This window comes from Ixodes scapularis, unplaced genomic scaffold (genome assembly GCF_016920785.2).
Source record: "Ixodes scapularis isolate PalLabHiFi unplaced genomic scaffold, ASM1692078v2 PGA_scaffold0__279_contigs__length_252992795, whole genome shotgun sequence".
In the NCBI taxonomy this organism is placed as follows: Eukaryota; Metazoa; Arthropoda; class Arachnida; order Ixodida; family Ixodidae; genus Ixodes; species Ixodes scapularis.
In genome coordinates, this window is record NW_024609835.1 from 10,587,339 (window position 1) to 10,613,878 (window position 26,540).

At 46.8% G+C, this 26,540-nt stretch overlaps 1 protein-coding gene across 1 annotated transcript; it reads right to left on the minus strand.

Moving 5' to 3' along the window:
- Positions 1 to 981: 981 nt before the first annotated feature.
- LOC115317760 lies at positions 982 to 2,675 on the minus strand. The gene is made up of 2 exons (XM_042290951.1): positions 2,667 to 2,675; positions 982 to 2,490 (listed from the first exon to the last, which is right to left on the minus strand). The coding sequence occupies exons 1-2, from the start codon at positions 2,673 to 2,675 to the stop codon at positions 982 to 984; spliced, it is 1,518 nt and encodes a 505-aa protein (XP_042146885.1).
- Positions 2,676 to 26,540: the final 23,865 nt, after the last annotated feature.

The window sequence follows — 26,540 nt, forward strand, 5'->3', positions numbered from 1 at the left end:
TGTTTGGGAGGGCTCAAGAGCAATGTCTTGATGCAGTGCAAGCTTTTGTGAGAGGATTTTGATTTGAAATGCCATAGCCTTTTAATTTTATCTCTGTGTGATGGCAGAAAATAAGTCAAGGTGTTTACAGTGGGGGCTAAATGGCTCACAAGTTGCAATCTGCTTGTTGCGAGTGCTATAGTCTGTTGCAACTCAAGAAGGTAGGGCGAGGGTAAGACGGGCCGGGGAGGGGGAAGCTGATGTGACGCTAAAGCGAGAAGGGGGTTTTCCCTCTTCTCCAGGGTCCGTCTGCTTCCTCCTCCCCAGCCCGTCTTACCCTTGCCCTACCTTCTTGAGTTTCCATTTCTTAGTTTGCTGATTTTGTTGCATGTAGAAATGTGGACAAGCTAAGGGCTACGAGTACCTTGCCTCCAGCCTGGAATTCATTTACCCCAGCAGCAAAGTAACAAAAACAGACAAAATTTGGGAGAATGACACGCAGTGACTTAGAAAGGTTAAATTTCACACAGGCCCGATTGAATCGAGAAATAAACATTCAAAACATTCCAACTGCAGTTGAACAAGGGTTAGTAGCTGCAAACAAGGAAGCATAGCACCTTGAAACAGGTAGGCAGCGTTGTGTCTGGTGGTTTGAACTAGAAAGAAGAGGCCGGTTTATAAACTGATAACCGTCTTTATTCATGTTGCCGAAATGGATCCCCATGGATTAGCTTGCCCTTCTTTGTCTTACCGAAAGGCTTGCTAAAATATCGAAACACACCATTCCCCCCTACCTTAATGACTGAAGCAAACAACTTAGGCGTGGTGTGAAAAAGAAAGAAGGTAAAAATGAAATACAAATGATGTTTCAACAGTTCATCTATCAGTTCCAGTAGTGTGGCAGCTTGAGCTTTCTTGAAGCTCTGGCAGGGTATCGACTGGCTGTCTCCTGACAGTTCTCTTGTCCAGCCGTTCTGATGTTTCGTCCTACTTGCTCCGTGGTTACTCGGAGTACCTCATCAGAGGCGACTGCATGTTTGATAGAATGGCGCAGACCGTCCATATCTGATTGGCAATAGGGGCCAGGGAGATGGCTATCGGGCGGTCCAGAATGTGGAATGTCTTAATCCTTTGGATCCTTCGTTCCACATGGATTCGAAGAGACGCAATGTCCTTCGTTTCCTGGACGTCTGCAGTTGGAAACTGACCCTTTGTTAGGAAGGGAGGAATGTTCAAGAGAACTCCCTTCTTTTCTAGGAGATCTTGAATCTTAAAGCCTTTGTCGGCCATCACAGCATCTCCGAACTCAAATGGCCTTTCCAAGAATCCACTCTTGACGACCGCTTCACGGTCCGATACTGAGCCCATAAATAGTTCCGAGACAAATGTCAGTTGTCCATTTGGCGATATTCCCACGAGGCCCTTAAAGGTATTTGCCGACTTGTAGTAAGAGTATGTTCCAGACTGCGTAACTAGTGAGCTAGATACCTCGCACCGCAGCTCAGTAGCATCAATGATCACTCGCGTAGAGCGATATTTGTCTTTGAACGTGGCTGGCATGAGGGTGTCCACGACGTCCCTTGGGAGCCACAGTGGCAGTTCAGTCAGACGCAGGTAGAGAAAACTCATCCAAGTAAGGAACACTCTGGATACTGTGGTCTCTGAAACATTGAACAGATGACCCAGGTGCTTATGGAAAAGTCCTACCCTCAGCTTTACAAGGACAAGAAACAGCTGATCTTCAATTGAAAGTTTCTGAGGTCGTCCCCTCCTTTCGTCTTCTGATGTCGCAGTACTCTTCCAGTAGATGATGTTTTCCCCTTTATTCCCAGGTTCAACAAATTTCAAAAGCTCTTGGAAGTGGGCGTATGATGGGAGTCCCGTGTAGAATTGGACATCGACATTACTTGACTGGAACTTTTGAATGCCAAAGCCACGGCTTTCTTCCTGCAGCTTCCTGTGCTTGATGGAGACGTGTTCCAAGTCCGAACGAAGCTTGTGGACTTGATCGCTTCTCTCTTTCAGTAGAGCTCTGCTCGCATTGATTTCTATTTGTTGTTTTCTTATCTCTTCTTTGTGCTTCACAAGTTCTTCTTCAAGGCCGGCAACTTTTGCTGCAAGGTTGCATGTGCATGCACATTCTGTCTGAGCTGAAGTTGACGGCGATAGGTCTTGGAGGACTGGTGACTCTGAATCGTCACTCTGGCTACCTCCTACGGGGAGGTGTTCCGTAGGAGTGTTTGGTTGCGAAGGAACGGGTGGTGGTGCTCTTGCCCGAGGAGCACGGCGCCGCTGTTTTGGCTTCTTGAAGCTGAACAGAGATGGTACAGCATTGTCGCGAAGTAGCTTCAATCCACTTGCCACGTTCGGGAGAAAGTCTTCAGGGAGGAAATGCCTCGAGCATACCTTCGTAGCTGATGAAACTTGAAATTGCCTCCCTTCATCTCGTTTTATGGCGGCTATCCATCTTTTGTAGTTCTCAGTGTTCTTTGGGAATCTATGGAATGAAATCTGCAAATAAAAATTAAATGTTATTAAAAAGCAAGTACCACTCTGGTTGAGCTGGGTGATTTTAGCGGGATTATGGGACTTCTACATTTAGACGACTTCCAGAAATCCGCCACCACTGGCCCGGCCCTCACAAATTTCTGCAGATTGCTTCTTCGTGTTCAAATACGTAGACCCGCACGAGCCATCGTTAGTACACAGCTATCACGGGTTTCATGTATGACAAAGATTGTGTACAATAAATATTACAAAAACAAATAAAGCCTCAAGTTGCTGTACAGGGTACTTCAAAATAAAGTTTCGACATAGAATCGCCTACAAAAATCAGGGACTCGACGTATCGAGTAGAGGCTTACCTCGAATACATCTTTTACTGGTCGGATTTATGGATTAAAATTTTAAGTCTAGATTTTAAGTACAAAAAAAAACCTATGCTTTAAAATGGGTAGGTTTGTTTTTTTTTATTTTAAATTTTCATTGTATTGAAGTAGACACTTGAAATTTTGATGTGTCAATGGGACTAGTAAAATATGTATTTGAGGTAAGTTGTGTAAATGGGACTAGTAAAATACGTATTTGAGGTAAGTTTGAACTTGACACATTGAGCCACTTATTTTTGAGTGTCTAAAAATTAAAGTTACAAAGCTACAATTAATGGCCCATCAGAAATCAGCAACTGAGTATCAAGTTGAAACTTGCCTCAAATACATACTTGTCCCATTTACTCAATGAAAATCAAAACCTCTACTTCAAAACAAATAAAAAAAACGGACCTTTTGGGGGCATTTTTTTGTTTGTTTTGTACTTGGAATTAAGACTTAAAATTTCAATGCGCGAATTCAACCAGTAAAAGACACATTCGACGCAAGTTTCTACTAGATACGTCGAGTCCCTTTTTCTTGAGGGAGATTGTGGAGTTGAAATGTAGAGCAGCAAATTTTGCAGTGAAGCAGAAGTTGCAAGCGCGTGCATGTTGCTTTGCATAAAGCACGCGCTGCACAGATGTGTGTGCTACAGGCAGGTTAAAGCGTCAGGTCGTATGGCTTCATGCGTACCTAACATACAATTTACACGCGGAAGTTGGAAGCACCGCGAGCTCGTGCATACCTGAAGCTAGGCGCTCGCGAAGCTGTCACGTCCACAAGCGATACCACGACCAACATTATATCTGTATTTGACGCTTTGATTTCTTCAAACTAGCTGAAACTTGAAAAATCTACGTCCAAACGCAACAAAGTGAGATTAAAAACACGGGACTCAAACACCCAAGCAGCGTAGCGTGGGAACGGTTCGTGTTCCGTTCTTGTACTTCAGCAGGGAAATGTTTGCGCGGCTGCGCTGCTGAACATCCCCACCAGACCGACGCCCTTCAACCGATAACGAGTACATTTACGAATACGTACCTTAATGCCAGACTTGTCCAGATACCCACTCTGCTTACAGAGGGGTACGCAGCAGTACGTTGGCATCGTGGGGAGGAATTGCCTAGCGTCGACGGCCTACGCAACGTATGCATGGGCGCGCACTATCCTGCAGCATGGCGGCTGTCACTAGTTGCCGTTGCGTACGACAGGTGGCGCTCTTTTCTCTGATGGGTCTATTTCGCCTTTTTTTTGTGGTTGCGAACGAAACAGCTTCGTCATCTCCTGCGTACACTCTCAGACGTTCTTGCATCTGTACGACCCAGCGACGCACTCTTCTCACCACTCATCGCAACTCCTTGCCTTATTAAAAGAGACATCCAACCCTTTGTCATGTGACCTTTAGTCACAATTTAAGGAACACAAAGCGTGGCTTCTTACTTTTTGATCGGTTCATAGGCGGTCTCAGCGGCTCACGCTGCAATCACGTCGGCTAAGGAGCAACGATAAGAAGCCGAAAACTTGCTGCGCCCTGCGTTTTCTTTTTTTATTAATTGATCATGGTTATAGATTGTCAGCGCAGTATGTTCACCATCGTCCGTCCCATTGGCTGAACTGATTAGGGGAAGCTCAATGATTGGGGTTTGATCTACGGTGGGATGCTTCGCAGCCAGAAACGTTTTTCGGGGGGGGGGGGGGGGGGGGGAAGGGGGGGGTTGAGGTGGCTGGGGTGTCCATGAGTTGGGGAGCGGAGGGGGGGGGGGCATGAAGCCCCATAAGCTCCCCCCTGGCTACGCCACTGCTTCCCGTCCCTAGCGAGTCCGGCCCTACACCTGCAAGACGTTTAGGGCAAGGGTACCGGGGAGCAACGGGACACCTGAAACCTCCCACCACAGATAGTGGCGTGGCGTTGCGGTCGTGGGTTATTCAGCTACTGTCCGTTGAAAGTCGACCGCCGTCCGAGTCTGCCGTCGGGAAGCAAATGGATCCTGTCCTACAAACTGGCTCGTTGCTCCCGGCCGTAGTAGGGATAGTCTACAATGAAAAGAAGAAGATAAAGGCTCCTTTCTACGAATGGCCCGGAAAATAAGAACTCTAGTTGGCTTCAGGATGAATGTTCAAATAAGCTAAATGTTTACCATAAAATTAACAAAACATTCAAATTAAGAAAGGCCGTTCCCCTCGCTATTTTCTCGAAAAGGCAACGAGCACCTGTTCCAGTACCACCGACGCCAGATGGAACGGCAGCGTTCTTCCGTTCCATGGAACGCCTTTCCTTTGAACGCCGTTCCATACAACACCGTCAAGTTTTTTTCTTTTATTTTTTTAGCCTTATTTAGATAGCAACATTGGAACGCCCCGACCGCGGATATTTATTCCATGGTCCCGTTTGCAAAACAAACGCGCCATATGCGATACCCTCGTTTTTCTAAATCCGCTTAACCCTGATGCCCGAGGTTGAACACAAAGGGGACTGTAAGCTTCAGACTTAGGAAAACGAAAGAAAGAAAGAAGAAAACCCCGGTGCTGTCAGCAGCCTCTTTGGGGCACGGCGCATGGAAGAAAGAATCCCGTTACGTCCTGACGAGATGATGGCACGCGGGAGAGAAAGAGCCTTCCGGTTGCCAACTTCCGTTTCATGATTCCTAGCAGAGATCTCCTTCCGACTCCCGATTTTTCCCTAGGGCGCGGCCAGAGGTTTGCCTTTAGAACTCGGCGGCCGACTAAAGCACCAACGCCGGGTGCCCCTGCCACGTTGCTCCTTTCGGCCAGTGGTGTCATGACACGTCGAGAGCCGGATTTAACGGCCACCATTTTTTGATGGCCGCTGCGGCCTGCCAAACGAGGGCGGCGGAAGCTGGTCCGCACTCGTCGCGGAAACCGCGTTCTTTTTACGGCGGCCGGGCTTAAAGTAGAAGCGGAAGTGGACGGCGGGAAGCCATTAGTATGCGAACCGGAGGCAGCAGGCCTGCCCTTGGACAGTCCGGGGACGCCTGGCGCTTCGGTCGAACGGCTCGCAGTACCCTGCTGCTGCTGTTACCCGGAAAGCTTTTCTCGTCAGTTTCCTACGGTGAGATAGTGTTCCCGCCGCGTGATCCTGCTTCATTTTTTTCGCCTGGGATGATGACGTTGCTTCTTTTGATAGACAGCTGAACGAGATTCCCACTCTACGGTTCGGTCGATGATAACGTGCATGACGATTTTCACCTTGGCTTTAGCGAGCCGGACAGATTAAGGCGACATCGGTAAACAATAGCCTATTCTCACCGTGAAATGTTACCTTTCCAAAAAGATTCCAGGTGGTCCATAAAAATTTGATTTATATATTAATACCTTTTTCAACTTTCTACTTAGTCTTGTTGCATTGAGTTTTCCATAGAGTTTCCACAGACTTCCTTTAGAACGAAGTGAACTTGAATATGCACGCTGAGCCTGCGATACTGGTACAGGGAATTTATATATCAGCTCTTGAAGCCGTGCCACACCGGCCAGTGATTGTCAGACTCTCTAAGTACTATTGTACGTCATGTGTCCCGTCAATCAAATGTAGTCTCTCACTACTCCTATTTTCCTTCCGGCGTATAATTTGTCCTCTATGTCTCTTTCGTAAAATCTGCGACAGTAATTACAGGCTACAGGCTTGACTAATTAATAGATCCCATCTACAGTACTTCACGCCTCGACCATAACTACTAAGTTAAAACATCCATGTGTAACACTACCTCTTTCTGCAGTTCTTTAATTATCGAAAGCTCTTGTGATAGGAACCAGCTTCCCACTTCTAGAGAGACAATCAATGATATTTTTAGGTTTAAGGTGGTACTAGCTAAATATTATTTCTGTTTTGAGCTGGTTTGAGCTCATGCAACAACTTTTAAATATGTTTTTATTCCCAAATCCCCGCCTCCTTTGTAATGCTTCGGCCTTCATGGTGTAAGAAATAAAAATATAAATAAGTATATTGTAATATATAGAGTAGAGCCGCTAGAAATGCTATAGAAATTCTCGCACCACCTCACAATAGTCTCTCCGTCGGCATGCTTCTATAGAACTTCTGTAGTCTACATTTGATATAATATTTAGCTTCTTTGGGAAGAACCAATATCACATTGGGTTGAACCTTCCTCCAGGAGGCTGTTTTTGCGATTGTGTCAAATACTTATCGGCTTTTGAAATGCTTTGTCATTGAGTATGCAAATTATAAACCCTTAAGCCGGAGGCACACTGCTTATACATCTTACAAAAGACAGTTGAGCATCGTACCGGCGTGCGGTCGTGTATCACTACTGCGTGATGCACGTTAAAGACCCCAGGCTAGCGGCTGTACCGCACTGGCTAAATTTCTCATCTACAGCTGGGAGACTCGTCGCCCCTGTGAGGCAGACCAAGTTCTAGGCTGTATAAACACACACACAACCCAATTTTTTTTTTTACAAAAGACAGTCTGCAGATTCCAACGCGAGTCACCGCGAGGTTTGTGCTTCGAATGTCGCAGGGCAATTGAGTTCAAGGAGAAACCTGGACACGCGGCGTTCGAATCACGGATATTCCGGTGGCTTGTGTTTGCCTACTGTCTTTTGTACTATCATAGCCTCCTGTATTTGTGATTTTCATCACGCGCCTACAGACCTACTTTCACAGCTTTCTCTTTAGGCCGCCAGGCACTGTGGATATGTGATTCGCTCGAGGAGGCTGGCGAGCGAACCTGCCCCACAGTTTTCTGTTTGAGCCGCTGGGTGCCGTCGATTTCGCTGGAGCCACCAATACTCGCCGAGCCTGGCACTTCGACGACGGTACCATAGAGTGCTCGGTCGCAGATTTGGGGCGCGAGGATCTGGTAGCACAGAGCATTTTGGTATTTAGCGCACAGCATTTGCAGCGGCGAGGACTCGAAACATGGTTTTCAAACATGACGAGAAAAGAAGCGGTAGCGCAAGGAACGCGAGGAGCACGAGCGGACATTCCATCGCTCGGTAGAAGTGTGTTTCGGCGTCTCGCCGCAGCGGGGCGCGCGTTACATTCCTCTCCTCTCATCCGTTGTCTGCCGCGCTACCTCTTCACTTTCGGCGGCCGCGTCTCGTGGTGAACTGCCAAGCTTGGTCAATATAGAGGAGGCTATGATATTATGTATTACCGCAGTTTTAGAATACATATTTCATACGAAATATTGGCGAGAGAAAAACAACAGATTTGTATTCTTTCTTACCAGTAATGTGAAGCTCGTTCAAACAATTGCCTCTCAAGTGTAGAGTCAACAACGTGGTGGGGCAGTCAGTGTCCCTATGTCACTAGTGTTATGAGCGCTTTGTGACATGTGTATTTGCGGTATCTGTGTGTGTACACCCGGCATGTAACGAGTGCATGCTTCCATCGATGTAGTTTAACAAACCTAACGGTAATGTTCAGAATTTGCCAGCGAAACACTGGCCACTTAATATCGGTTAGCTATACAATATATATATATATATATATATATATATATATATATATATATATATATATATATATATATATATATACATACAAGTCAGAGATCTGTACTTGCGGAGTTGCTATGCTAGCTGTTTATTATATATATATATATATATATATATATATATATATATATATATATATATATATATATATATATATATATATATATATCCTAAAGTCCGTAAAACAATTTAAGAAAAGCGGACAAAAAGTTAGACAGTTATCAAAGAAGTGGATACATTTCGTTTAAGATATCTATAGCCTCCATATAAAAATCCCGTACGAAGTGGTTAAGCATTTTTTAAGGACAGCTCGGACAATCAAGATTCCAGCAACTTCCCGCATCCAGCCGAACTGGCATGGGGCCTGTTCGGCGTTCCCCTTTTCCGCCGAGGTGTCGCAGAGCTGGGGTGAAGATCCTCTGGGACCCTGCGAACCCCAAGTTGATGTCCTTAGGTCACGCTGGATTACCTGAGGATAGACGCCTCAAGCATCCTAGACACATATCTCCTTCATACGTACGTGTACTTCTAACATGTCTAAAGACACTGTTCTCTTGTCAATCTGACCGCCATAGAAGGAAGTGACATGTCTCAGAGGGTGTCTGCAAACTGTCTTTGCTATGTTGTATTAGTTGCGGTGTGGGAGGCGGCTTCACGCGCAATGTTTGGACTCCGAAAGCGGCCAAGATCTCCGGGTGTGTGTGCTTCCTCGTTGTGAGTTCTCGGGCTGCACACCGTCGCGGTCAATCGTCCCGTCAGCCGAGGTCTTCCATCGTGGCGCTCTTTCCTTCCTCCCTTTCCACGCGGCCTTTACCGTTCTTCGGGGGGTTGGCGGCGACAGCGGTCATCCAGCCGTGTCTCAGCCTTCGCGGTTGCACCGCGCGGCAATTTCCCAACAGCGACCGACCTGGCACAGTCAGAGTCAGGTGCGGCGTGTGTTATCCCGACGAATCCTTAGCAAAACCCGATAAAACCTCAAAAAAAAAAAAAAAAGATTACTTTGTATTTTTTTAATAATAAAAAAAGTACACTTCAATTTTATTTCGAGTGCACCGCAATATAACAGCAAAAACTGGAGTCGCCTAATGGAGATGCATAGCATATTTTTCTGAAGTGGTCCCATTCATATCTCTAAGGAAAAAAAGTCTGCCTGTTTTAAGCGTTGTCGGAGAAACCGGGGTAAACATTGCAATACTTTACTTTTTTTTTTTTTGAAGTGCCGAGTTTGCGTAGTGAAGACGCAAGAAGACTCTAAAAGGCATTCATCACATGCGCGTAAAGGTTTTCGTTAAAGTGTTTTGATTTACACTTTAAGGATGGGATGAGCCGAGTGGCAGCAGAAGTCGCACATTAATCACTTCCTCGGCGTATAAATTAAACTGTACCCTGAAGGCATTTGCGTGCATTCCAGTCTCATATAAGTTTTTTTTTCTTCTAATATTTCACGTATGGATTTGTATAGTTCAGAAATCGCAACTATAATTTAATACAAAAAACAATTTTTTAGCGGCCCGTGCAAACCCCGTTTTTATGAAATCGCTTGGAACAATTTTCGCATGCTCTAAATTGAAGTGCGATTTAGGGTTGTTTTTTTGCGCGTTTCTACCCAAAAACGACACACACACACATACAAAAAAAGCTACAAGTTGAAAAGGGGCCGTTCAACGATATTCGTTTGGAACATTTTTCACTTCACACGAGCTTACTGGTACTGGTGGGACCCAAGTATACTCGCACGCAACAGTTGACCAAGGACTCCCTTCTGAGGCGTAATTTCAAAGACAAAAGCGAGCGTTTACTTTGAGTCTCTCCTTCGCAAAACTTGACGACGTAGCTGAAGGGTCGCAGACCCCATCTGGGAAGATATTTCGATGCGGCTCATACATCGGACCCGATCGCTGCCCGAGCACTCGATTTGAGCTCGTGGTAATCGATAGCTCGACAAGCATTCGGGTAGTGGCTCATGCCCAATCCCTGCAATGACGACGGTAGCCGAACCATAACAGTGTTTGGAACTCACAGCGTGTCCTGTGCCTTGACAACCCCAGCGCGTGGATACGATTAACATTGGCGCCCTACACTCGGCTCCAGATCTCGTGGCCGCTTGTTCCGGCAGCGAGTTGAACGCTGCTCGTTTTTCTTTAATTTTTTTTTTTTCTGGGAGTTCTATTGCGTGTGACGAAAAACGAACGATGGTTCCATAGATTATTAGGAATTTTTAGCCAACTGTTACCGTGTTCCGCGTCCCGCACACCCGGAGCCTTTGCAACATGCTTTTAAGCGCGCGCCCAGGTGATACCGGGACCGCGGGACGCGCGCTTACAAAGCATGCTGCGGTACCCGGAACACGGTAACGGTTTACTGAAAGTCCCTATTAACGTCAGGAATTTGTTCTAGGCGGTATTTTTGCAAAGTACGAAAATCATTGCATTGCCTCCTTAAAATGTCGTTGCAGAGCCTTTTTAAAGACCGCCCAAACAGTAGAAAGGAGGAAACCTCCCTAAATTCCTCCTTTCCGTTTGAGACTAAGGGAGATCCTCCTCTTTTCTGTGGGTAGTAGCTCAGAGACCGACTCCTGTGGGGAGAGGAGAGAAGAGTGCGAAAGGGGAGGGAGAGAAAGAAACTGGGAACCGGTTTTCTGCCCGGCACGAGACGATTCTCTAGCCGTTCAAGCCACATTCATATGACTTGCTCATGACGTTATCGCGCCATGCTGGTGGCCATTCCTACTTACCCTGGACGAGAAAAATAAATTGGTGCGAAATGTATGCCTCAAATTCAAAACAAAGCAGCTGGTTTGACGTGAGTGCAAGCCAGGTATAAAATTAATACGCGAATAACTCACGTTCGTCGCACTTTCTATATACGCTTAAAAAACTGCTTTAAATACTACCTGCCTTATGATTAGTTGCCTCATTCGACAAGTTTCCCTGCTACGAACGGTATTTCGACGAAGGGACCTAGGGGAAATTGGGGAGGAATTGGACTATTTTCACACTATTATTTTTTGTGTAGTTAATTTGGGACATAGAAACAAGTTTAATTGTCCCAATTGGAGAGGGAAAACCTTTCACATCAGCTGAGCAGCACTTTGTCCTGACTCTTCTAGAAATTAAAAAAGAAAAATGAGAGCCCTTCCATTTCGTGAAGAGAGTAGGGAAGTCCAGCGAAGCTGGCGTTCTTGTAGAGACAATGAGGTTTTCTTATAGCGCGGCTACGCCAATCACGGCGCAACCTTTATAGTGCGCCTCACAGGTGGCCGCCGAGGAGCGCGTGGCATTGCGCAATGCCAGGGGGAAAGAGACGCCACGCGTGCCGGGGACTCCATACGACTCGGGAAAGAGGCGGCGGCAGTCGACAGGAGCGTAGAGTGGGCCAGACATCCTGTCGTTTGAAATTTTTTTTTTTTTTTTGGCCACGCTTGGTTTGTCGCCGGAGACGATGCGCCAGAACTTAGCCATTGACAGCTTCGCTCTAATGAGGAATTTGCAAGAACAAAAATCTCTCATATTCCTCCCTCCCCCAGGAAGGAATGGGACACATACAAGACTGCGATGCAAATTGTAGTAGTGCACATTATAGATACATGGTTCTTCATCAGATACGAAGCTCTATTGTAGTCGTCTTTTTTTTTCCTCCGATTGTTTGTGATTCTCAACCGGGGATTAAGAGTGCGGTAGCATTTTTCAGAAAACAAATGGTGACCTGAATGCGGTATGAACTAAAATTAGATTATTCATCATTATTACGAGTCAACCTTAGTGTTGACTACAAGTCAGAGCAGCACCTTCATTAAGGGGGGACTGAGATGCTGTTCCCTTTTCCCCACCATCTCACTGTCCCATTCCTCCCAAACAGGTTTGTACACGGTAAGTTGTCAAACGTGGAAAAAGGTAAGATGTTAAGCTTAAAGTAGAAGTGAGTAAAAGCAACCTATTAACGCATCTTTTCAATCCTAGTTTACTACAGCAGTTTCCCAAACCGTTTTGGTTCGAGATTGATTGAAACGAACCGGTGCCACTTAGATTTGAATGCCGAAGTGGCATTCTCTGATTCAATTGGTGCACACCACGCCAAGCTGGTATGCCATATTACAGTTGAAAGTACCGCTTCCAAGGAGTGACCAATCTCTCAGCTCATCAACTTTTTTGTAACCATTCACCGAAGAGGTAGTTTGACTGTCCCACTCCATCCACTGTCCCATTCCTCCCCACTCTCCCGTGATTACGAGACGAAATGTCCAACGAGCCGGAATGTCCAACGAGACGGAAGATCCAATAATGGATATTCAGGCACGTTGGACATTCAGGCTCGTTGGACAATCCGTCTCGTTTGGATCTTTCGTCTCGATGGACATTCAGGCTCGTTGTATATTCCGTCTCGGTTGGATCTTTCGTCTCGTTGGAGATTCAGGCACGTTGGACATTCCGTCTCGCCAGTCACGTGTTAGAATAATTTTCCTTCTTAAATGTACAAACTTGTGTGTATATTTAGTCCGCGTTCCTGCAGGCATTGCTGTAGTTTCATCATACTAAAATGTCGTACCAGAAAAGCCGACCTTGACGGACCGACAAAGAAACAGAGCAGACACAAATATTATAATTTCATCTATAGGAAGGCTTGATGGTTTGTTAGCCGAGTGCCGATGCGCAGCTATGTACCAATCGGTTAAAGGTGTCGATTGTACGACGCCAAGCGCTCCTTTGATATTAAGAGTTCAAATGTTTGGAATGTTCCGATGACATACGTCAGCCAGTTTGAAATATATAGTAGGGATGCAATGTCCGGGTGTTCTAACTTCTAGTACCTCACAATTGGGGGATGTCTAAGAAAGCCGCGCTTCAGATCCCAGGAATTTCTAGTTCAGTCCTCATCCCTGCCCATTTCGATTTTTATAGATGAGCTACACACGGAGACCCGCATTGTAAACACATGACCGCCCGCCATCGCCACTGACAATGCGCAGAGTCAATATATATATATTTTTTTTAAAGGAGCTGTGGGAGCTGTGGGTGCGAGGCATCAAGAGTTTGCACAAGCGTAATTTCCCACTAATAAAAAATATAGATATCTTTGTTTAAAAATAAAATCTACATCTAATGCGTCTATAGATGCATGAGGGTGGTTGGGGGTGTGACCCGACAATTCCTGAGTAAATGCAGAACAATTGTGTGAATTTGACAAATGTTTATTTTTGTTCGTTTATCTCTGGAACAGACAACTACTCACTGTACACTGCAGTCGTCAGTAGTTTACATACGAATGCATTCCCTGCCAATAGGTTTGTATGTCAGTGAGTAGAGCGATAATACTAGTATCACGCGGTACGCAACTTTTTTTTTTGCATGTGACATGCACAGTGGTTTTCAGAAGCCCATGTAATTTACCTGGCTTCTGGAAGCACTCCAGAGCTCGCCATTCTGTCGAGGTAGTTCATGACGTCTTGGTAGGTGGGAGCTTGACTGCTGATAAAGGACGCGAACGCATCTATCTCGACGTGCAGCAGAAGGTTCACACCCGGATGTACTAATTAATAGCCTACATCATGTGTGAATATAACAATAGATCGTTCCACGTGGCTTTCTAGTCTTGTAGGGGAAGCGTATTGCACAACGAATCCGGTCACTTCGTCGAAATTCCCTTGGTCTCTGGGCAACTGGAAGAAGGACAACTCGTCGAATAGGGCAATTTGCCCTAGGCCGATTCGCAGAATGAAGAATGGGGCGAAAGTGCCCGTTTGTCGAACTGTCGAAAAGAATTGATTAGGGTTGGGTGTGTAGATTGCCGGTGACAGTGGGGTCACCAATGAAACCTTCTTTCAAAAAAAAAAAGAAAAAAAAAAGGGAGTATGACAAATGCAGCTTTCAGAATTGGCAAGGGTCCGTAGTGAATCGTACCCGGGTTATTCAAAATGATAAAAGTCGGGTTCTTCGTGAATATGTTCACTCCCAAGTCTAGCATTATGGAATTTCGGAAGACCGAGCGAGGGGCTGACTTCATGATACCGTGGTCATATGTGCACTTGTAATGTGCGCATATGAATAAATCACGGTCGCACTGTCGCAGCGGCTCTGTGACAGAGTTAGAACCAGTTGAAATCCGATCGCAGCCTTGGTATGCTACCTGGGCGCGTATCGGTGCGATTGCTGCATGCCACGTGACCAGAAAAGGCAGAAACGGCGTAAGACAATCCTAAAAAGTATTGATTATTAATGTTGCCTACTTGTTCCTTAATACATGGTTCACTGCGACAGCAATCGCTTTGGTGGCCGAAGCATGCGAAACTAATCGTCGCGATAAGCGTCAATGTGCCGAATCCTCCGGACAATCACCGGACAAAAGCTCACCACTTGAGGAAATTACCTGCACAAAGGCTTAATGAAAGGAACGTTGTATACTATCACTGATTTCAATATGAGGATCGAATTTTTGTTTCTGCGCACGAGAAGTCCAATCAGAAATGTCTAAAACTTTCACGTTCGTTTTGTAAAAAAAGAAAAAAACAAAAAACTACAATTTAGTGTAATTACACATACAACACCGACTTCACATAACAATAATGATAATACTAAAAATTCAATCAGGCGTTTTTCTCCCATGCGAGGGACATCATCTTTGCGGGACTAGGGACACGAATAAGAAAAAGACAGCAACTCGTACAATACGGAAAAACTGTGGATGAGGATAAGCACGATTAACGATTCTAAGAACTCTCGTGGGTCCCACATTTCTTTTCGCTCCAGAGGAATGACCCTTCTAAAATCAAACGCGTGACAGATTGTGAATGGTCAACGAGTTCGGTCTTTTATCTTTCAGCATGTATGACCTCTTAAACGTCATTTTTTTTATTATAGAAATCATCTTTATATATAGATATATAAAACGAACAATAAATACATTGTTTTGGGGGTTATATGAAGTCTACAAAATACACGAGCGTAATTTTAATTTCATTTTGGGGACTTCACAGAGGCAACGTCGGAGGGACAAGCTCAGCGGCACACCGAAGCAGCCGTGCATCAAAAATCCCGGTACTGAAAAGCCCGGTGCCGAAGCGACCACATATCGAAATGATCGCGTACCGATATCTCCGCACCGAAATGTCCGGTTCCCCATTTCATCGAACGCATTTTTCACCGCCGTAACTATCAGTAATCCTACAATTCAACAAACAAATGTCTTCTAAATTCTTTGCAAGGTTCATTCTATATCCGTTGGATATTCAGACTCGTTGGACATTGAGGCTGGTTGGACATTCCGTCTCGGTTGGATCTTTCGTCTCGTTGGACATTCAGGCACGTTGGGGATTCCGTCTCGATTGGACCTTTCGTCTCGTTGGACATTCAGTCTCGTTGGACATTCAGGCCATAAGCGCTCTCCCGCACATATTCGTAGAGCACAGATAAGGAATTCCCAGATTTGTAAGATTCTTTCGTCGCAAAACACGTGAAACTTCTGCGTAGCTTTGGACGGCACCCCCGGTTCAGCGACGATAGAACACGTGCAGAAACAGGAGGAGCACCAAGGTGGTGCCCCTTTGAGTGGCTTCATCAGCCCGTAGCGTTGGCTACGTCTGGACTTTAGGTAAAACAAAGCATCCGTGGTCGGCACTTGGGTGCACAAGCCCACGGGTGTCCGCAGCGTCGACTGCATTGCCTCGGAGAGTTCTTCCCGAGTATGGAGGCTTTCAACTTTTAAACCCGTGCCCGTGGCATTCACTGTGCTTCGAGAAGCTTACGCGAATGCAGAAACTGCTAATGCCCATCCTACAAAAAACAATCTGCATACACTGTTTGAGGCATTCCATATTTGACGGTCAAATTGGTCCTATAAAAACTGTCTGTAGACATTCTCGAAGCATGTATAAAAAAAGCATGATTGGAACAGATAATTCTCTCATCATGTCTGCAGCGCCCACTTTTCTATGATGTATACTAGAAGTCGAGAAATAGTTCTCCGAAATCGAATAGCGCGTCTTCTTCATTCGGGGCCTTCGCTTCGCACTGTGAAACTTCTCGCACACCGCTGGTTTTTATAGTTGGAGCTAGACGGCGTGCACCTGGCGCACCACGTGCGTCTGTTTACGCTCCAAACGCGCCCACGTACTTTTGTTTACCCCTTATTTGAACCAGTGACGTGCGCACCCTTTTCTGCCTCATCATCGCGCGTTCCCTTTGAGTTCTCGATGTTCCTCTTTGATTGACGATTGACGATCGGAACCCAAGGAGGAGCTCCTCGGGCTCCGCCAAAGACGCATTTTGAAACACTTGCTCGCCGTATAGAGATTCTCAAAACGGTATCACAGTTAGAATTGCGGTTACTTTACCCCAAAATTTATTGAGGTTATTGTGGCGGGATGCATTCTTACAAGTACATATACTTAGAGTTTCAGTTATTCATGAGAAAGTAACAAGCTACTTTCAAATTACTTCTTAAAATCCATTGACGCCGAGGCGTGCTGCGACCGCTCTCCAGTGGTTTACTTTCCGCGGTGGAATTTCACAATGAACATTTAGTTTCGCTTGCCCGTTTTTTCAGTGGAAATTCACCGTTAAAGGGGGTGCGGTTACCGAACATGTTAGCGCGCCTCTCGTCGGAGCACGTGGAGCGAGAGCTCCCGGTGCAGGGATCCAGGGCTCAATTCCTTTCCCTGCTCGTTTAGATCTAGATGAGCATCGTACCGGTGTGCAGTCGTGTATAACTAGAGACTTTTAGTAGACCGTGCGCTAGAGCCTCACGTTGCCAGCGGGAGCTCTTACCTTCACCTTGAAGCATGGATTCGGCACGCAGCTGTTGGCCCCGCAGTCCCCAGCATACGACCTGCTAATACCCTTTAATATTGCGTCATGCACGTTGAAGAACCCAAGCTAGCAGTGACACTACAATGTTTAAATTTCTCATCTACAACGGAGACATCACATGCACATCCAGGGTTACTAAGGATTTGAGAAGGACGACAACTGAGTGCTTTGAAACACGCCCGACCCAAGTTCAGAAAGTGGTTTTCCCTCAATTGGGGGGCCAGCAATCCCAAGGAATGTCCGAACTCCCTTTTTATACGCCTATGTGTCGAGCGATTTTTTTAGTCGTTTGTGGACGCTCTCTGGTTGTCTGAGGACGTCCGTGAAGACCATCAAGCCAGGCGAATCACTCGGTGTGCGTGCCACGCCGTAAGAGAACGGTCCCACGCAACCTGTGTTCGTTTTCTCCGCACGACTTTCGAATCTCGGTGGCGGCCAAGGTCAGCACGAACAGTCGTCGTCACGAACCAGATACCGGTCCAAGTGGCAGGGCGCTCTCTGCCCGCCACGGGGCCCACGTGGAAAACATTCGCGATCGGAAAGACCCTTCGGGCAGTCCGCCTCCGAGCACTGTTTATTTAAAATGCACCCCCTCTTCTAAAAAAGCAACAACAGGGTGTTTCCACGTCAGATCGTGCAATGATGCTCCGGGTCATATATTTGCTCTTGTATTTATGTAAAAGTATATGTTAAAGCCCCTTTCTTGGGATGTATTCGAATGCCGTAGCTCATTTTCTGCCTGATATATACAATTTCGAAGCTCTAGGCTTCAAGATTGCCGAGGTGTAGCTATGGTAATTTGCACAGCCGTCAATTTTACACCGAAGCATGCGCGTAGAAAAAAATTTTCTCCCTATTTTATGAGAAATTTACATGTACATAAAATATTAAAAATTAGAATAAAAAATTTCTATGCAACAATATTTGCGAAATATGTCAAATAGCCACGTTTTAGAGACACATTCACAAATTCTTTACCAGCGAATTACTAAAACGATCATCTTTAAATTAATTTTGTAAATACATAAAAAATGCTTAAACATTATTGTAGTTCCGCTGTTAATGCAGAAACGCAACTCGTTTATCTAAATGTGGCAAAATTGCGCGTCAGCATTAAAACAAAAGCCACGAAAAGGCTTCACTTCTTTAATTCTTTAACGTCTCCTTAACCGTTTACTCTGACTTGGACTTGCTTGCGCTAGCAGAACATTGAGTAGCGTAAGACCTCTATCGACGGCCGTCACTCAAACGTAGCTTATCGGGGCTTTTCCAAACGACGTCGGCTCCAAAGAGACGTTTCCTAGAACTTCCAGAGGCTGTACAGCGGCGCTGCTCTCTCATAGGGTGTAAACATTCAAGCTCCTTACACGCGTTCCTTTCCTTTGCCTCCCAAGGCCCCCCTCCTTTTCAAGACTTGCCTTATTTTTCTATATTAATGCGAATGGATTTCAGAGTTTTCAGTTATGCCCAACATGTTCTAATTAATGTGGTACCTTGAAATGTATTAAGTACAAAGTTAACCACGAAAAGTAGATATTAACTTAATTATTCCAAATACTTTTTAACGCGATAGCGTTTCGCATCTTGTGTCGCAGAAAATCCGACGTCGGCGTCGGTGGGAAAATAAAATCCTATTACGAAACGCGCGCAGCCACGTTCGATGTCACGTGTGACGTCACACGTGGCTGTAACGTCATGACCGTATCGACCCGCTAAATTTGGCGGGGAAAATTTTGCACTAAGTTTAGCGGAAAATCTTCCAGCCCAATTTAGCCTATAATACTCCCGCCGAATTTAGCGAAAAAATTTCCCGCCAAATTTAGTGTAAAATTTTCCGCAAAATTTTGGCGGGTCAATAGGGTCATGACCTCACAGCCCCGTGTGACGTCACGTGACGTTATGTGACGTTATGTGACGTCACGTGACACGTGACACTACCGACTAGACCGCACACACACGCTTGCACGACTTGGGAAGGAGCGCGGGTTTACATGAGAAGGCTTTGCGAATGGGACGGTCCGCTCTTAAAGCAGAAGCTTAAGCGTCCCTCTAGATTATTTTTTTCTAAATTTTCCCCTAAAGGGGTGTCCAAACAGGACACTACAAAACGCACGACTCCGACAAATCGTGAAAATTGAAGCGGACGCGCCCACTTCAATTTTCACGATTTGTCGGAGTCGTACGTTTTGTAGTGTCCTGTTTGGACACCCCTTTAGCAGGAACATAATTACATCAGCCTTTTTTCCGTGCGATGCGTACTTTTCGAACGAACGATTTGGCCCGCGTTGCGTGAATCCCCCTGTATGTATAGCTGAGCACTACTCCGAAGGACATGACTTTCATACCATCCTCATCATAATTTATTAAACCTCGAAGGCCGTTACGGGCATTACACAAAGTGTGCGGGGGGGGGGGGGGGGGGGGGGAGGAGGGGGGGGGGGGGGAGGAGGGGGGGGGTACTCGCTGAAAATGTTTATTTTACAGAAATGTACAAAATATGACGCGAACCATCACTACATCAACTTACACGGAAAAAATGAAAGCCGTTTACAACTCCCGTAACACCGAATTGGAGCGCAGCTCTTGAGGAGCAGAAGGGAAGGGTACTGAGGGTCACGTGTTCTCGGGGCGGGGGGGGGGGGGGGGGTTGTCGCGTGACCTCGGGGGGAGGGGGGGGGGGTCATGTGACCTTGGGGGGTCACAGGACCCCCCAGAAAAAGTTTTCCGCTAGATTTAGCGGGGAATTTTTTCCGCTATATCTAGCGGGGAATATTTTCCGCTAGATTTAGCGGGGAAATTTTTCCGCTAGATTTAGCGGGGAAATTTACCCACAATGCACCGCGCGGTTACGCCGACGCCGACGCCGCTCAAGCCGGAAACGGGCCCCTAAGAACTGCGCTCTAAAACTTAACAACAAAACCCTCGTGGTTATGAAGTTCCATCTGTATTCCTTTGGGTACGCTTGGATAATTAGAAAGGGTAAGCTGGCTTGTTTGTCGTCACACATTGCGGAACACCAAGATATCGACTCTCCTGATACTACTTCCCTCGCCTTGTTTTCGCCGTGATAGACTCTCCTCGTGTAAGGGCTTTAGGCTTCACGGTAATGTACTGTGCATACCGTTCTCAAATGCCGGCGGCAGTGACTAATAGTCCGGGAAAAGGGATGGGGTTTTAGGAGGCAACGCGAGACAGCACAAGTGTGAAACTACAACGTGACTCTCTATACCCTATACCATAGAGCAGTACCGCTGTACAACTTTTGTTGGTTGCAAAACAAAGCATCCTTGGAGTGGACGTCGTGCTGGCAGAGACACTATGACGAAGACAGGTCCCTATAAACAGTTAAAAACCGTAAAAAATAAATAAAAATAAAAGTGGAGTCTTAAATATTGACGCGCAATTATGCCACTTTTAGTTAAATGAGCTGCGTTTCTGGATTAATAACATAACTACGAAAATGAGTAAGCATATTTTTCCTATACATTCATCAAATGCATTGAAAGATAATAATTTTTTTAATATTTTGCGTCGCATTTGTGTCAAGTAGTTATTTGGTAAATCATTTGAGAATGTGTCTCCAAAGCACCTTTAGTTGACGTGGTTCCTAAATATTTTTGGAAAGAAGCATTTTATAGTAATTTCTAATATTCTGTGTACAAATGGTAATCTTTTCATGAAATAAGTAGAGAAAATTATTACTACTTGCATGCCTCGGTGTGAAATTGACGGCTGTGCAAAATATTATAGCGACACCTTGACAATCTCCACGTTTTGAGCTTCCAAATTTTATATCTCCGGAAAAAAAAAATAGTTACGACGTTTGCATGAAGCTGCAGGCACCTCCCAAGAACATTCCTTTAACATATATTGGTTTACATAACTATAACGAAATATGACCCGGGCCATCATTGCACGATCTGACGTGGAAACACAGTACAACAAAAATCTAAGTTTTTTTTTTTTTTTTTTTTTTTTGTAAAGTGCCTGGATAGGACGCGTTTTAAAGAAGGGGCGCGTTTTATCGGAGGTTGATTTAGAGAGTGCAAAGTGTCAGTTTAGAGAAATGCCGTTCATCGGAAAGGGGACGCTGCTTAAAAAAAATGACCGCATCTCCACGTGGTGAATGATGTTGATTGGGGCGAAGCTTTGTTGGTGATGATGATACTGATTTTATTGTTCATAGGTAGTGCTGATGGTGCTGATTGTTTTTTTATTGCTCATAGGTAGTGCTGAGTTCCGGGTTGCGTTTCGACGTCATTATTACTGCTTTATGGTTGGAGAAATGCAGAGCCAGTGGTTCTTCTTGCGGATCAGCTTGGATCCGCTAGAAGCCTTTGGAACGCACCTCCACCGCTTAAGTCAACAGTTCATGTCAGAAAGAGAATGTGTGGTATGCAACGTGGTTATATACGGATTTGAGCATTTGACCGCTGCGCCCTTTCGTCTATAAACGTTGAGCCAATGCATGCAAACTTTAACGCGATTATATACGCATTTGACCGCAGCGCCCTCTCCTGTATATGCATTGAGCAGCTACATGCAGCGTTTCATCCATGACATCCCCAGCTCTTGAGTTACTACCACATCTCAGAGCCCCCTACTCGTCCCGCAATTGTGGCCGAGTGGTTGAGGCGATGGACTAGAAATCCATTGGGGTCTCCCCGCACAGGTTCGAATCCTGTCGACTAAGCAAACATTTTTTTCCTTTTTATGTGAGCACAGACGCCGGCCGGCCGGCCGGACGGACGGACGGACAATGCTGGACCTTAAGGAGCTTCGCGCCTAAAAACGGTTCCCCTATTTCTGGCAATGTGTCACTGAGGCGCGTATAGTAACACCCCCCACTCCCCCTCCACCGTTTACACCGCGTCGCGGCAGCTCATAACATATATTAACCCCGGCCGAATTCGCTAAAAGGAGGCTCATCCCTATTCTAAACTGAGCCTCTCTATGAAGTGATTCGACAAAACTGGGGTCGGTAAAACGGCGTTCGCTAAAAAGGAGCTTCTCGAAACCGCATGCCTCCGTCTGCCCATCAGCCGTCAGAAGTGGCGAGCTATACTAATGGCCGACGGCACTCGAAAAGCGCGTCAAACGGGGGGAAGGGAAGCGGAAGATCTTTTCACGAAGCGACGGACCCGGGGCTGTGGCAAGAGACGGCGAGCTCGCGATTGGGTTCGTTCCGGGGTGAGCCTCGCCGGAGCACGAAGGGGCACGCGCGAATCGACCGGCGTGATCGCGTCGGAGCGTCGAACTCAGTGGCAGGCTTTGTTATGTAAAACTGGACCGCCGGGAGCCACGTTTCCTTTGTTCGCGGTTGGAACGTGGATACGGAATGAGACACATGCGGCGCACTCGTGTGTGGCCCCAGTGCTACTGCCCTCGGCTGATAGTGGACCGTGAGCTGCGTGCCGACTGGGCCCATCGTATACGTATTATTTCGGTCTCGTGACCGCGCTTTCCGCGTGTGTATGTTTGCGTGTTGTGTTCTTCGGAGGAAGCGTGGTCACAGGACCTAAAGACGCCTGTTGTTTGGGACGAGCGCGCGTGTTGCATCGCAGTCGAACGTGCCATTGGGCGGAGAGTGAATTCCAAAGTGTTCCTTCACAGGGTTTTTGTTATCTCTTTTTTGGTACAATCGCGGAGGACAGGCTCGGCGATACATATTAGTGGAAGGCTTATTCCCTTTTTACCCTCTTCACTGGAGCGAAGCAAATTTGAGCCGAAGTTGAACAGGGTACTGGCTTTTCATTCCGGAGGTATACTTCTCACCAGCCTCCCTCATAAACGGGATAGGGGAGTAAACCGTCTCTCACCCCTCAATAAAAGTTTAAAAAAAGAAATATGTAACTCCTTTTGCTTTTTATTCATTCGTAACACGTACAATAGTGTACGTGACCGAGGTCATGGCCGTCGAAGGCGCTGATTTCTTGGGCTAACTCTTCCGCTAAACGTTGCAGCTTGAAGAAGTCGCGCTACTAGCTTTTCATTCATTGAATCATTGTCGGTCCTGATAGCGACTCTCTGTCTGCTCTGTGTACCCCAGAGAATCGCCGTACGACCTATAAACACACCACGAATAAGCACGCGCGCATTTCCACCCTTGAGCCTAGCACTCGAGGTGAGTACGCTCCGGCGCCTGCGCCTTTAAAAGTGCTGCGCACAACCTGAAAGAGGGGTTAATACATGCTCAGTTTGTCCGTGGAATAAGAACAACGTAGGAATAAGTGTGTATCGGAATATTCATTGTAGCGTTATTTTTTTTATTTTTTTGCTTTCTTTCTTTCGTCTGATGTTTGCATGTACACATACAAAGGCGCAGCTTGCCCCGTGTGCGTCGTGCGAAAACGAAGCAAAAAACGACTGGGAAAAATCTCTGAACGCGACACACGGAAGCAATCGTAATGACATAGGCATATATTTTCGCCGGAGATCGTTAGGGGAGTTCAGCTACGCTTAGCGCGCTTGGGGCGGCGTATTTTTAAGTGCCTCTCCGGATGCGTTTTCGTCGGTACGGAGAAAAACAAGCGAGGAGCGCCGTAAAACGGTCCGTTTCCCTCCGCGGCGGTCTCGGGCGCGCCGACCTTTCTCCATTGTCTCCGTGCGAGCGGCGGACGCTTGACCCCCATGGGGCGGACGGGGGCCGAGCTTAGGCTGTCTGCGTGCTCCTAGATCTGCCTCGCTTTGTTTTCCGGGTGCGGCCTTTTGTTTGTGCATGGAATGCGTGAAACTGTACAATCTCAGAAGCTCTGGACTGTTTGCTTTTCCGTGACGCACTTGGAACAGCCGCCGTAGGCCTTCCTTAATCAATCCAAGCAATAGGGAGTTTTCTTAGATCGTTCCTCCCATTCCGATAAAGACATTCGATAACGATACGATGAATGCTGAAGGTCGCCGGCGCAGTATCGGGAACCGTTATCGGGCCTATCGGAATGATGTACAAATGCTCACCAATAAGAAGGGTGAGCGTTCATGAGATTCAATGATCGTGAAGGCTCGGATTATAAAAAGGCATCGTCCTTCTTATTGACTGCACTCATGTGGGGAATCCCGTTAATTAGTGTTGCATAGTTCATGATAAAATTTTAAAAAAAGAGAGATATCTAACTTATATTTTTGACGTTGCATCGCGGTGGTGTAGCATTTCCGATGTTACACGAAAACTTTGCTCCCAGCGAGCGGTTTTCCGATATTTATACCTTTCCATGATCGGTGCCCGCAGTCTTTTCGTGATCACACGCTCGTTTATCGAGAATGAGTCGGTGTCAGTCTCGACTTCGGTGCTCCTCGAACGGCGTCCAGCGCCTCCCCGAGCTGGAGGAATGCCACACGGGCCATAAAGCGGCCGAACGGCGAAGACGCAGAAGGGAGAGCCCGTGCCTGAGATCTCTTCGCGTGAGATATGTGCCAATATGTTCGCTTTGCGGCAGCTGGCCATTTAGGTCAAGCACGGGCCGGCACGGAACGGAGCTCGGCCATTCGTTCTCGAAGGACCATTGACTCTGTATGCGTCGGCGGCGTGGTCCGGACATTCATCCGGGGCACCTGGACATCTGGGCCCGCGGCGGGCGACTCAATCGGCAGAGACGCGCGCTCAGTGCGTGACTTTTTTTCTTCTTTTGCCGACGTCGACGGAACCGGGCGTGTCTTGTGTATTCGCGCTGGATATCGGGACGGTGGGAGTCGAATCTGCCTCGAGCTTTTGGGCGTTGGCTACGTCGACGCGCCGATGAGAGATGTTAGGTGGGCTGCGGCCCGTAGACGAGCGTTGCTCTACTATCTGCGAGCGAAATGTCTGACCATTTTGTTTTTCGCCGGCGCTCTTCTCGGGGGAAGTAAAGCTAGACTCGGTACTTAGTTGCTACTTTCTGTTTTTCGTTACCTGTGATGTACCGTATTTACTCGAGTAAGAGCCCCACTGTTTATGAAAAAAAACTGAGGGTTCGTTTTTCCGCGGAGCACGCAGATTGCGGATCACCGCGATCGACAGCATGATTCCAGCTGCTTACAGGATAGAGATAATGTTTTTCTTTCGAAGATACCATTTGTGAAGATTGTATTTGTATGGAGGATCGTGTTCCCGATCTGGTTATTCGCTATGTTATTTATGCGCAACGCAATGATTGGCTGTATACGTGTTCTGTGGGAAAGTAGACGCGAGGGCCTTGTCCGTAAATAGTGCGGCTATTACCCGAGCAAATACTGTACATATCTTAGTCACTGACTTGTCCCTGGCATTTTATTATACTCCGCTCACCCTTAAGCCAAAACTGCAGCCAATGGCACAAGCACGAGAGGTTGTGATATCGGCGTTTGTAGTTATGGCAGCAGTCTCAGCTTAAGGGTTAACAGAGTGTAGTAGAGGTCCGTTGAGGTTGCGACGCCGAGAAGGACGTTTAAGAACGAAACGTTAAGTGTCACGCCCCTGCGTTTTTTTAAGCTGTAAGTGAGCTTCAAACGACACTACAAGCCGTCCGTGCGTGCAGTGGGAACTACCATCAGTGGTTTTCCTTCAGTGCAGTAATCCAGGGAGCGATTGGTATCGTCCAAATGGTTGCGCCGTCTTAGTGTGGGGAAACAAATGCGCCCACCTTTTCATTTGCCGTTGAAACTGCATTAGCATTGAATCAGGTCTTCACAGTCCAGTTAGTCATAAAAGAAAAGTAAGCCAAATGACTCGTGTTTTGCGCGGAACGCGGTGCAAAATGCTCTCAGGGACTTGGGGGGAGTGCTTCCATATACTGCCGCTTTTTGGGACGCTGCTGGTAATACTTGTCTCAGAGTGATCGTCTCGGCCGAAACTGTGTTAAGAGTACGCATCCGAGACAGGCCGAGATTTATGTTCGAGGCTGTCCCGTGCCCCTCCTCACCTCCGCCCCATGGCCGGCCGCATCAAGCGGGCACGCGGCGCCTCGCGCTTCATCGGTCCTGCGCCATAAGCATGACCTCGGCCACGGGACTGAGCTCGGAGATTTATGGCCACACCGGATAATGGGATTTTACGTTCCTTCGGTTAGATGGACCCACGACCCACGTCAAGTTTCCCCGCTTTTCGGAAATCTCGCAACGGGAGTTTCCTCGAAGGCGTCTTTTCCGACTGGGAGTCATCCCGGCAGAGTTGCACGTAGCGCGTTTCTCACGAGTCTCTTGGAGTCGCGCGCTCTGCCGTGGCGGATACGCGCCTTGCACTAACGTCCTGTGAGTGCCCATTGTGATGCCTTGCTGCTGACTGCGTACCGTCGAAAGACTCCGTTTTGCGACACCGATTGTTTTTTTTTTCTTAACCACGAACAAGGAAGGCTGAGCCATGTGTACGAGTCGTGACGGCGGCCATCGATGAATCGCTTTTCAGGATCGTTAGTGATTGAACCAAGTTTGGACCACTCTTATTCTTTTCTCTTATTCCGCTC